Raw genomic sequence first — 13,210 nt, forward strand, 5'->3', positions numbered from 1 at the left:
GTTTTCTTCCTTTTCTTTCCCAACTTCTGAGGCGAACAAGCCTCGACTCCAGATTTTCCATCTGCGCCAGAATCGTCCCTTTTGGATTTCCGGAATTTTCTTGATTGGGAGGGTTGAGCAGCACCGTCATTGGGCCTTGGGACCATATCGTCAATTTCCGGCGATGGGGCGGTGCCCGGTATTGACTCTCTAGACCCGGCAGCATCTGGGGCGGCCACGGCCGTATCAGAGGGGGCAGGGTCAATCAAAGAAGATCCTTTGGCCTTCTTTGAAGGGGGAACGGCTGAATCGGCGACGGCGCGTTTCCTCTCAATTCCCGTGGTATTAAAAACAGGAGGGAACTCAAGTGAATCGACAGCCAGGGCGCGCCGCAACGCGACTTCAGTAAAGTTTATCCCTTCTAAAAATGAGCGGAGGGTGTTTTCACGAGCAGCTTCAAGCAACTGTGAGCACTCAAGGATGGGGAACCCAGCGAAAAAGCCAAGGATGGCTTTGTCTTCGTTGCTTAGTGACGCAGCGGACAGTTGTGGAATGTCGTGAGGGCTATCTGTCCAGTAAAAAGGGAACAGAGCAGTCCCATCCCGGCGAGTGAAAGCCTCAGGGTAGGTAGGATGCGAGTATGCGGAAGTATCGGCGCCCGGGCCCCTTCTTGACTTTACTCTTGTAAGGGTAGAGGCGCTGCCGGCCCGTACGGGATTTCAGAGAGACCCACCCAGGAGTTGGGGTCTTCAAGGATTTCGGCTCTACACCGTAAAAATAGAAGAAATGGGAGGTTTTCGCTTCAAGACCGACGGCGTTGCAGAGAATCTCGAAGCATCGAATGAAAGCCCAGGCGTTCAAATGAAGTTGGCTCGGGGCTACGTTGATCTCCCTCATAACCTGGCAGAGGAAGGGAGAGAAGGGCAGTTTGATTCCAAGATCAAGGAAGAAGTACTCATAAACATAGAAGAAGTGGGGCTGTCCCGCGCCTTGCTCGATCGTGCAGCACTTCCAGGGACGACGGATGTCCAAACCCCGGCCGGTGATGAGGACATCTTCAAGAGACTTCTCATGGAAAAACCTGCCGGCCTAGCGGGTCGACTCGTCGATGGACTTGTCGGTGGACAACTCAGAAGGTTGGCAGATGACCCCCTGAGTGGGTTCCCGAGTGGTAGACTGGGGAAGGGTGGAAAAGATTTGGTGCCAAAAAGCGTTCTTCTCATTTTCGTTGAGGGGGAGCCCCCCCGGCAGGAGGAGGGTTAACCGGAGCGGGAGATGCTTGAGCGGTGCTACGGGATCAGGAGGATCCTTTGGTGCGGCGTTGGGAAGTAATTTTTCGCTAATAGAGAAAGCGAAAGGACGAGAGGGAAGGGAATGCAAAGTTGTCGACTTCAGCAAAGTGTTAGGATTCCAGAAGTGGTAAGCGAAAAAAGGAAGGAGAATTTAAAAGTTGATATAAGAAACGGTTGGGGAATCGTGCCTTATCATGACAAAGGTGGAATGATTACTCACGGGAGCGTGGTGCGGATTTCAGGAAACGAAGACAACACATCAAATGAAAAGTTTCAACGGTTGAAGCTGATTGGTTTGAATTCAAATTTTCAGGCTTTACCCTGATACGAAAGGACGTTTAAAAGATAGCAGTTGGGATTCGGTGGATTCGCTGACCTTAGCACCATTTCAGGGCACGACGCGTGGCGAAGGCTCGACGCATGTCAAGATGTCACGATTCAGAGCACGCACATACCTATGGTGGGGCGGGCGGACCAAATGCCATCGCCACAAGCTCACTTGTGGACTCAGACCGCCCGGAGAAGAGGAGCACAGCAAAAGTTTGAGATGTAGATTTTAAAAGCTTCACTCACCGAGCCATGTTGGCCATTGATCTTCGTTTTTAGACTTTAGGTTTTGGCGTTGATTAGTTTCTTATGGCCTTCGCCTTAGTTTTCCTGCTTAAAGACACACTTAGCTCTCATGCTTCGAGCTCGGTGTCTTGTGGACTAGTGGGCTGGGCGAGACCCCAGGGTCCCTCGCCCAGGAGCGCTGGCCTCAGGCGAGGGGCACCCCTGAGACTTAGGCCTCCCTCCCCGAGGCCCAACTGGCTCATTAAGATACATTAGAGGTGCCTCTTTGCTCATTTGTGAAATGGACTCTTTGCTCATTTGTGAAATAACAAGATTGAAATTCAGTTATTCTTTCTCTCTCTAGCGGTTAGAACCTCTCTCTCCAAGCATTCACATCACTTTCCTTACACTTTGGGTACTATGCCCCTATTGTATGTTCTTGGATAGAACAGCTCGATGAGCAGTTTATTGTTTGGATATCTAAAAGATAAGTCGGGGAACTATAAGGTTCCAAGTACAATGGTACTTTTTCGCTCGCTGAGCAGTTTTGACCATCAGAGTTGGATGAGTCAGATGACTCAAGAAGTCATCACGGGTGATTGCACTCTTTTTATATTTAATTGTCTTTTGTCGCAGAATCGACATTTGCTCATTTGTGAAATAACAAGATTTGCTCATTTGCGAAATAACAATGTACATCTTCGTTTGGTCAGCATTCATCTTATCTCTTGCAATCTCCACACCATCAGAGAAAAGCACACAAGTATTTTACCCTGGTTCACTTGATATATCCCACAAGCTAGTCCAGTCCACCCATTAAGGTGATTTCTTCCTTCGTAGAATGAAGGTAATCCACTATTCAAAGATTGTTACAACTGCACTAGCACACCTTGCTCAGTGACTAACAACGTATGAACTAGCAACACTAAGACTCACTTGTCTTAGTCTTCTCAAGAATCCTGACCTCACTGGTCTCTCAAGGAACTACAAACAATTTGTAGAAAGTTTGGGTTTACAAAGAATTGCTTCTAAACAAGCAGAGGTAAACACAATAAGAACAATGAAGAAATATTGCTAAGGTATTTTGCTTGAAGGTTTTCACTTGTATTGCTCAATAGTTTCTTAGCATTTTCTTCTCTCTTCAGCCTATTTAAACTCCAAGGTGAGATGTTGTATTCGTTGAAAGAATATATCTGTTGGAGGGCAATTCTGGAAGTTCCAGAACCTACTATGGCTGAACCTCGTAGGTAAGGCGGTCAGAATAGTACAATGCATTTGTACTATTAACAATGACATTGCCTTAGCCTAGTTGACATCTTATCTTGGCAACGCTTCATGTTGGAACTTGTGAAGCAATGGATCAGAGTCAAGAGGAAGCTTGGATCCTCTGACCTTCAAAACTTCTGCTTCTGGACCGTTCACTCTGAACATCTGGACTTCAGAATTGGAAGTACTTTGGTCTTGAGAGCCAGCTTACTCTTGGACTTCAGAATCTTCAAGTCTCAGCTTCTGGACCGTTCACTCAGAACTTCTGGTCTTCAGAACTTCAGCACTTGAATCTTCAAAGCCCACATCAGAGTTTTAATCTTCCGAACATCTGAAGTGTTTACTACCGTTCAAAATAACGTAGTGAATGCGGAAGTGTTTAATTGGTTACTCTTTGGTATTTAACTTCTGATGGATATAACTTTGGGTCTGAGTCAGAACCTGTTTGTCACACCCTTAAACGACAAACGTTAGAGTACCCCAATTGTTCATACACAAATATAAATATGTTATCATCAAAACATAGAGTTGTACCACATGACCAAATCTTGGTCTTACCCCATTTACATCTTTAAAATTAGGATATTTGTGTTGTAATACTACGATGACACTTTGAATCAACATGATGAACAATATAATTCATTATGCACAAATTAGACATGTTAGAGAATCATTGTCAGTCTCTCTACATGAATTTGGGTAGAAAAAACTCGTCTAAACTAAGCCACCATGTTCATAACAAAATGAAACCACATTAAGGCAATGATAAAAACTGCACCACTCATGGTTCTTTTAAATTTCTTCTCAAGAGAAGCAACTTCCAGCCTTGTTTCCAAATTTCCCTTGGTTGTCTCAAATTCTTTCTTCAAGCACAAATTTTTTCCCTTTTGCTCTCCCACATCTTCATTCAAGTCTTTGTTCATCTTCATTAATCCATTGAAAATCATAAACAAACCTGGTCTAATTTCATCAAACCATATAAAAAAATTCCAGGGTGTGGGAGAATAGCCATATCTTCCACAACCCCGAAACTTCCTCCTAGTGTTCTTTTTAGTATTAGAATGTCTGATAATGGATGGAACACCACATAAGTGATGATCCAAAATATGCACAAGAAAGAGGGGGTTTTAATTGTGCCCTTCAAAAACTTTAAGATCCAAACGAGGGATGATGATTAGAGGATGATCTATTTTGTTTGGCGCAATAGATAAGCATAAGTAAATGAAAGAGACAATCCTCGGTAGCACTGACATTTCACCCCCAGAACGATAGGGTTACGTCCAGTCCTCGGTAGCACCAACATATCACTCAGCGTGAGTGTCAATGATTCCTCCTTACAGGTATTTTTCAGTTTGCCTCCTCAAGCAAGAGTATTGTTTAGCTACTGCCTCTCCAAGCCTTGTATTATTTGTTCCAGCCTCTCCGTGTTGTTAAGTATTCTTAGTGCCTCATTAGGCCAAGTATTACTTTTTAACCTGCCTCTCCAGGCATTGAGTATTTTTGTCCCTGCCCCTCCAAGCATATGAGTATTATTTCAGAACTGCCTCTCCAGGCATTGGGTATTATTTGTCTCTGCCTCTCTAGGCAGAACAAATATTCTTTGTTCCTGCCTCTCCAAGAATTGCAAGTATTATTTGCTCCAGCCTCTCCAGGAAGTTGAGTATTCTTTCAGAACAACCTCTCCAGGCATCGAGTATTGTTTGTCCACTGCCTCTCCAGGCAACGAAAGTATTAGAAGGACTTTTCCTAAGTGATCTTTCTCAAGACCACTTCTCGTACTATTACAATCTCTTTTTAATAAGAGTGATAGTATGAAGCACGAAGATCTATAAAGTATTATATAATTACTTTATGTTTTACAACAAGCAGAAAAGAAAAGATTTGACTCCTAAGTGCATTTTTCCTTGCTGCATAAGCTGATGAAGATGCCTTCGTTTGAGCTCCAGCCTCTAGACTTTTCTCCATACGTAAAAGATATGATCTTCAGAGACCGTCTGGAAGAACTGAACTGAGTTAGGATATTCTGATTGAATCCCAATTCAATTCTTGAAAATTCTTGTGTTTGGACTTGCAAAAGCCACCTTGTGAAGTCTTAAAGTCTTCGTATTTATAGATATAGTTCTTCTGTGAGTATATATTTAGTTGTTGGTTGGTCTTCACAAAAATTATGACTATTGCATCGAATTGTACTTAAGTCAATAAACGTGATGAAGTGGTACAGCTCGATGTAGACCTAATGCTTTAGAATGTGAAATTTGCTTAAGCATAGGTTAGAGTTATTACCCGTTGATATGACCAAACAACTTGTTGATGGATGGAGCGTTGTGCCTTCAGCCTTAGTCACTGTGCAGTGTCAAATCACGTGCAGCTGGATGTCGAGACTTTTTTGACTGGATTCCTTGTGGAGTTTCTTCGATCAGCTGATGAGGCATGTTCCACTAATGAGGTAGCCTGGAAGTGAGTAGCGTTCGTCTCTTCACCTTTCAACGAATATCCTTCTTTGCCTTTTTTATGAAGACGATGGTTGTTGGAAAAAGTAACTTGAAGCTTGTTCCTTAGGAAATGGATGAGTTGATGATGTGTCGACATAGACGATGGACTTCATCCCGTTCCTAAGGAGAGAGCAAAAGGGAAACCTTTAAGTTTGAAGGTTATAATGATTTCCCTTGGTCATTGTGCATTTCAATTGATATGAATTCTAAGACAAACGAGTAGATCATAAGTTCTTAGTCTTTGACTATGCTTGTTTGTCCTTAAATTCAATTCATTTGAAGTTCCAAGATGTAACAAGTAAGTCACATTTGATTGGCTCCTGAAAAGTAAACAACAAGGATTCATTAGATTGTATTGAAAGACTCTTGAAAAATTTCTATCATTCAAAACAGGATAGACGATGAAGGTGTTTGAACTTAACAAGAAGCACAGCAGGACGTTCTCCCCCCTACCCCAATAATGATGATAACTTTCTTGTATAGGAAGAAGATGAAGAACTCTCCATTACCTAATAAAACATCAACAAATTAGAAAGTATTAATTCCAGGGGAGGGTGAGCTCTGTATTGATTCCAGAATGCGCTTCACAACCTCATCACAAGCAAAAGCTGGGACCAATTTAAGTATAAGCAACTTCATAGCAAGTATATAGTGATAGGGGACAAATCCACAAAAGGTAGCCAAACTTAAGAAATTGTAAGCTTTCAGAGAAATTGTTTACAAATGCAACTAACGCTAACGAATGTTTTCTTCCCTAATTTCGCATAAATTTCAAAAGCAGTTCTATCACAGAATGAAACCATATTGGACATGCGTAGGATACTCTCTCGAGACTAGCATGGAGTGTATGCCCTGAAGCTAGTTACGCAAATGCATTAATGATGTACCTCACAATCACCCAGTTAATTCCAATCAGACAGTTAAAATACATTACGAACAAAGTTTTGTAATGCAAATAAAGAAGTGAAAACAACAAGAGAGTACCTTAGTCGTGATAAAGGTTGTGTTTCGTTAGGGTTTGTCGCAGTGGTTGAGGTCTTTGTGTTGATTGCACAATTGGTGTTGCTCACCAAAATATCGGAGCGGTGATGGAGTTGTCAAAAATCCTTGTGGTGTTGCTAAATGGCTGAATCGTATTCTTCGCACATAGAGGGAGGAGTTCGCGAAAATGCCTTCAATTCAACCTTCAAGCAACAACAGCAAGGCTACGGCCGCTAATGGCAAAGTGACGGTAGAGATGAACTCCCACTGTTGAAGAACATTCTGAGGCAGATTAGGGTTCTGAAATTGAATTGAGATTTTTGAATTTGAATTGAGATTAGATTTGTAGATTAGGGTTTCAAAAAATTTAGTGGGATTATATTTCAAATAAACATATTTTCAAATTACTTTAATTTTATATTCATTTTCATTTTTCGGTAAATAATTAAATACATATTTATAATTAATGGAAAGTATAGGGACTAAAATGTGAGAATTGAAAACTTTCCCTGGTCAAACGCTGACAAGGCATGAGATGACACAAGTCGGTTTCCCATGGTGCCACATACGGGTGGCATCGGGTCCTCCTAAAACGGAGGTGGCTTGGAAGAGGGCGCCTAATTTCATTGATGGAATTTGAACAATCAGCTTGGGAAAGCAGAGAACGTGAAGTCTGAGTGGGAGAAAGAAGGAAGAAAGAATTTTGAATTAATGAATTAGGAAAAAGAGGATAAGACACGTGTATAAGGGAAGAAGGGAAGAATCCTGGTGTTGCCACATAAGAATCCACAATCTCTGAGAATGCATGAGCAGAATGATTCTGGGAGTGACACATCAGCAAAATGGCCTCATAACTCAATCGTTTTAATAGAGTTATGGATAGATATCACATACACCACACCACCTATAATTCGTAATAAAACATAAACCAACCCTTTGTTGCATAAAGTTAAGGAAAATAATTTTCAGGACCCTCAGAGTTAGCTCAAATAGTAAGAGCTATGAGACATAAATGTTAGGAGAAATGTCAGAGTTCAAACCCTAGTGAAGAAACTAATTTACTAACATTTTTTTTAAACTAATTTACTAACATTACTAACAACTATCATTTGCCTATAAAAAAATAACTAGCAGGTCTGCAGGATATCCAATCGACATACGCATTTTAGCAGCTAAATGCCATTATTGATCCAAAAGTGCTAAGCCAAAATATTATTAAGAGACAGGAAAAAGTCATTGCCTTCAAGACAAGTGCTGGTATTTTCAAAAGGATAATTGCATCCTTAAAAAATGGACAATAATTATTGATAGTAATATACATGCTTAGCCATTTTGACAAAACAAATAAAAATATTGATGACACATAGCACTCGCATAACCATAAATGAAATGGAACATGGAGCTGAAAGGGAGGACAAAGCAGGAGCCAATTACAATGACAATGGAGTTTTTCTTTTACTCGCCCCTCTCCTCTTTTTTCTTTTATCCATCCAATCAACACAAATAAGTATATATATTTAGGACACATAGATCTGATAAAAACCAAGCAAGGCGAGAGGTAAATTTCCAATCTACACCAGATGATGCCACTCCAGCGATCGATCAACCGGCCAATATATTCAGGCACTTTCTCCTGGAACTCGATTCAAAGCATCAAAGTTGTTCACAGGTTTGGGCTTCCACTCAGTCCTACCCCTCACAATCTCAGCACCATCATCAAGTCGAAGCAAGTGCTTGCACTCGACAAATCCGCCGCCGCCTATGTTGCCCACATCAGCACCAGAGACATCAGTTAGTGACTGCAGCACACTGTTCCTGCCACATTCCCTCCTGTACTCCAAAGTCATGGAATACAACTCATGACTCTCCAAAATTGCCTGTGGAGCACTCTGCAACACTCAAATCACAATCTTTGGTTAAGTGGCCTGATCAACAGAAAATGGATGCCCTGCAGTTGGAGAACCTCACATTCACGCAGTCACGCAATCAGAATGACTTCATCAAGATTGGTCAACCCAGATTATATATACCATCAGATAATAAATGAACTGACCGATCTTGATTGGACGACTCAGATTGTGTGAGTTCGTGATTACAAAGAATCCTTGATTGCATAGAACCCAAATCATTAATCAATCTAATACATATACAAAAACTAAACAATTAAAGCATATCAAGTTTTCCCATAGAGTAACCCAACAAATTAATTAACCTTGAACACTTTTAGAAGCTAAACTTGCCAAAGTCACACCCAAATTCATCCACAAAAACAAACTGTTATTTGGCACATTATCACAGGCCCAATGGCCTGAAGTGTCTATTGCAAGGAAAGTGGGTGTGCCAGAATAACAGTATCATCACTCAACCTGCTTGCTGCTTGCAAACAAGCCAAAAAGACCCCTACATGTAAAAACTCCCTACGAAGAAAGAAAGCAAGCTAGAGAAATCTAGGGAAGGAGTAAATAAGAATGCAAGAATGGAAAATTACCTCCAGAATCCACCCTATGTATTTCACATTGTTAACATGTTGGTTAATATCTAGATCACTCCATCTGGGCTGAAATTAGAGATACAGTAAATAACATAATTAGAGATTATCTGAGATGTTTAAAAAAATAAATCAATGATAATAGTTGGGAATAAAAGAGAGTTGGCATACACTTAAACCACTGCGAATAAAACCAGCTGCATCATCAAGTTTAGGTAGTTTTCTGTTATCCTCGTCCACAACTGGAGCACAGTCCACAAAATAGGGCCCTATTTCTCCTCTGACTTCTTCTGGCATTTTAGATAGTTTCCTTGTTAGTTTATTCATCATGACCCACACACTGTTGAACATCAAAACAAAACATCAAAAAATGCACAGGTCCAGCATGTACAGTAGTTAAAAGCTTATACTTAAAGATTTTAAATTTGGTTGGTATAATTGGAAATGCTTTTGTTAAATAACTGATATACATAGATATATGTAATTTATTGCCATAGTTAAATCTATAACGCATGGCCTTTATGACAAATTCTAAATGCACGACAAAGCAAACAGAAAATTTCAATTTTCAATTGTGGCGTACTAAAAGAAAACAAATTAAACATAAATATAACTTCATAAAAGCTTGCAGGAAACAGTTCCCCCATTCAGATACAGAATAACACGTTAAATCTGTCTAATGGCAACAGAAAAAAGGAGCAAGTAAGTTCCTGAAATTGATTTCTACCTGGAAGCCCTTGTTAAGATTTCACCCGTTTTTATGTCACGCACAAGCCAATCACGACGCATACCATTCTTCCCCGATGCTGCAACCCAAGTGTCTACTTGAACAACATCACCCCTGAAACAAATAAAGATTTACTCAACTTCAGATGACTAGATTCAGAATACTCCACATTAACCTCATCCCTGACTAATATTTTCTCAAACTTCATACAGAATAACGAGCCAAAATTACTGAAAACAAAAAATCCTCAGTCAGAAAACATGGTATATAACAAGTGAACAAAGCAATAAGTTGCCTCTTTCAAAAGCCTGGGTATGTACATAAAATTTTACCATTTAAAAACCTAAGATTACTCAAGAAATTTACAATTTTTTCAGTTTTATTAATTATATTAATACCATGATATATCAATATCCTGTTCACAGCCTTAAGGCAAAGGACTTATCTCCAATGCAAGATTCAGCAGTTAGCATAACTTATGCTTATCAGATCTATTATCACCGGGAAGAATTCCACACATATTACAGAATTCATAGGTAAATCAAAATCTCTCAACTATTAAGCCATTTCTGGGGAACATGATGCATAATTGATAGAACAAAAGTAGCAGAAGTCCAATAATTATCACAGTAAAAATCCCTATGAATGAAAGAGGTAGAAGTAGCAGCTGAACATGGACAATTGCAATTCACAGGTCAAACAAAAAGGTGAGCCATCCTGATTTACCATGTAGGATAACGATCAACCACAACCTGCATCCGGGTCACTACCCATATCAAGTTCTTTTTGCACATTTCTGGCGTAGAACCAAAGCCATCACCAAGAAGCCCAGCAGTCTTCACATGATTAAGTGCAGTTTCCTGTTGTTAAACGAATAATTAAGACAAAAAAGGGGGAAAAGCAAGCTGCCATCATCTTCATAGGAAATTCAACCCTTCGTGCAGTGAAGAAAATCTACAATCCTATCTAGTTATAGGGAAAGTTCTAAATTGCGGTCGCAGACAGCAACCTCAATTGCAGCCACAACACAACGGATTTGGGTTTTGAAGTCATGCCAACGACATCACGACCACAATTGCGACCTTTTTCATCCGCATTTGTCTCCAAATCCCAATTTAAAACCCTCCTTATAGGCACAACACAAACAGTTTATCTCCAAAAAACAACACAATCAAAACCTCACTTGCATGAGCATACCTGTAAATGATTCATTAACGTCTCTATAGAGGCGGTTCGATCAGCCCCTATTTCATAGGATCTGATAGAAAAGTTTTGCCTGTAGACAAGACCATCCTGAACAATTTTTCCTATCCCAAAAGGATCAATGAGCATGTCAGGCCGCCTCGGCTTCCAATCAAGCATCATCCACTGCTTTTCTGCAGCCAGGAAGATGGTGGTGATGGCAGCAAGGAGCATGCTCCAATCAGGCAACTGGTTGATGAAAGTCCTCGGCGGAGGGCTTGATGATGATGATGATGATGATGGATAATCACCCTCACGCTTCACAGTTTCTGCAGGGGTAGTAGAAACCACGGTTCCATTGATCCTTGGAGGGGCTTGTGCATTTGCCTTAACGTGCAAGCCACCAGTAGACCCATGTTTGGATTTGAGTCCATTGAGGTTAGCAGAGCCACCACCCCCGATTCTCTTGCCTTTTCCACCAGATTCCGGTGACGGCGAAGTCACAGGAAAAAACGACGACGTAGCAGCAGTTGCCACCATATTGAGTTCTTCAGCTGCATGCCAAGATGGAGCCAGATTTCAAAAAAAAATTCAAAATAAACAATGCATAGCATAATCATAAACATGTTCTCTCAAAACCTCCAATTTCACTGATTACAAAACAGCTAGCGCTACCAAATCATTTCAATTTGATTGTAATCAAACAGAAATTGGAAATTTAGTGAGAGAATCCACAGAAAACAAATAAAAGTTAGGATGATGAGAATTTTCAGACACCAATTTTTGCGAGCAAATAAATTTGCAATAAATGCAAAAGTGGTTGCAAAAGTCGGTGCAGATCTGAGTTTGAATTGAATCTTAGAAAGAATCGCAAACCATGATTGCATTAATGGCCGAAAAATTCACGGAAAATTAAGACAATCTGCAACAAAATCACAACCCGCTGTGTCGTCAAAATTCACAAAAACGACGCAGCGGGGTTGTGATTTTATTTTTCTGAGCTAACAAACAGCTAGAGCAAGATTCAGAGGCGAAAATGAGGGTAAAAACTAGAAAGGAAGAAAACGCGGCGTTTCGTACCTTAGTGAAAAAATGGAAGAAAGGGGGAGAAGTGGGTTATGTTGTTTGATTGAGTTGAGACGAAGAAGAATTAACAGGAAAAACAGACCCTTTTCTCCTCCCGTTGTGGTTGTGTGAGCACTGTCTGTTTTTCTTGTTGTTCTCTCTCGTTTTGGAGTTGGAATCCAAAATTTCTGGGGTGTATCGGTTTTGTTATATTTGAATTTGAATAGTAAAAAGGTGAGCCATAATATAGTGTTTTAGGGCCAGCGATTGTGTGAGTGACACCAAATTGGCGTGCTGCCACCTCGTTATATACAATCCACCTGGCCCTCCCACCCCCCCTCTCTCTTTCAAAGTTCTACATTCCCAACTTCTATAAATTCTTCTATTTTCCAAAGAGTAAAATACACTCACCCCCCTCAAGATTTGTAAGAATGACACTCCACCCCATTCTTTTTAAAAATCTACACTCCACCCCATTTTTTATAAAGGCAAATTTTAGTGACGAAAACAAATTCCTTACTACTAAAAACTAATTACTAATTAGTAAAAATTTAAATAAATTTAATGCATATACACTATCATACATTAATTTATGAAAATAATTTTACTGAATTAAATTTAAAAAAACCACTCTGTCTGTTAAGTCCACGTCTCATCTATCTCCAAATCATATTTCTCACCACAAACGGCCACCACCAAGCCTTTACTCCCTTTAACACGGCTCCACTGTCCCACAATGTGAAACCCCATGGCACCTCCATGCCTCAAAGTTTTGTTGCGACCAGAACCCCAGAACGTGAATCGCACATCCCTAAAGCCACTTGTTCAACTACTTCTTGTGAATTTCACCCCTTTAAGTTGTGAGCGAACGCTCTGTTGGTCTTAGATATTGTTGGATTTTGTTAAAAACGATGCTCCACCGCCTCGTTGGGCTCTAATAACCTCAGATCCACTTCATATTTTCATAATTTTGTTTCTCTATTTTCTTCACCCATTTGTGTTGCTTTTTTGGCCTACAACCCAATTTTGAAAATTGGAGGTATAAAGAGATTATTTTGATTAAAATTGAATTATTACCAAATATGAAAACACAAGCATGTTTCACTATGTTCGAGATATGGTTTGTAAATCGGGCAGGTGTGCTATTGCATAATTTGCATTATGAATTTACGGAGGAAAAACGCGA

General features: G+C 40.3%; 1 protein-coding gene across 1 annotated transcript; it reads right to left on the reverse strand.

The window, feature by feature from the left end:
* Nucleotides 1–7,783: 7,783 nt before the first annotated feature.
* LOC130728221 (palmitoyl-acyl carrier protein thioesterase, chloroplastic-like) lies at nucleotides 7,784–12,308 on the reverse strand. The gene is made up of 7 exons (XM_057579639.1): nucleotides 12,040–12,308; nucleotides 10,975–11,513; nucleotides 10,504–10,637; nucleotides 9,778–9,891; nucleotides 9,222–9,390; nucleotides 9,051–9,119; nucleotides 7,784–8,451 (listed from the first exon to the last, which is right to left on the reverse strand). Exons 2-7 carry the CDS (start codon nucleotides 11,497–11,499, stop codon nucleotides 8,182–8,184), a joined length of 1,281 nt encoding a protein of 426 aa, XP_057435622.1. The 5' UTR covers nucleotides 11,500–11,513; nucleotides 12,040–12,308; the 3' UTR covers nucleotides 7,784–8,181.
* Nucleotides 12,309–13,210: the final 902 nt, after the last annotated feature.

The sequence above is a fragment of the Lotus japonicus genome, chromosome 1 (assembly GCF_012489685.1).
Source record: "Lotus japonicus ecotype B-129 chromosome 1, LjGifu_v1.2".
In the NCBI taxonomy this organism is placed as follows: domain Eukaryota; kingdom Viridiplantae; phylum Streptophyta; class Magnoliopsida; order Fabales; family Fabaceae; genus Lotus; species Lotus japonicus.

Bases quoted from the DNA above. Each gene is read 5' to 3' on its own strand.
- LOC130728221 (XM_057579639.1), bottom strand. From the start codon at position 11,499: ATGGTGGCAACTGCTGCTACGTCGTCGTTTTTTCCTGTGACTTCGCCG. The intron at 9,892-10,503 runs GTAAATCAGGAT...TATTTGTTTCAG, and splicing joins GTTGATCGTTATCCTACATG to GGGTGATGTTGTTCAAGTAG. The intron at 9,391-9,777 runs GTAGAAATCAAT...GATGTTCAACAG, and splicing joins ATCTTAACAAGGGCTTCCAG to TGTGTGGGTCATGATGAATA.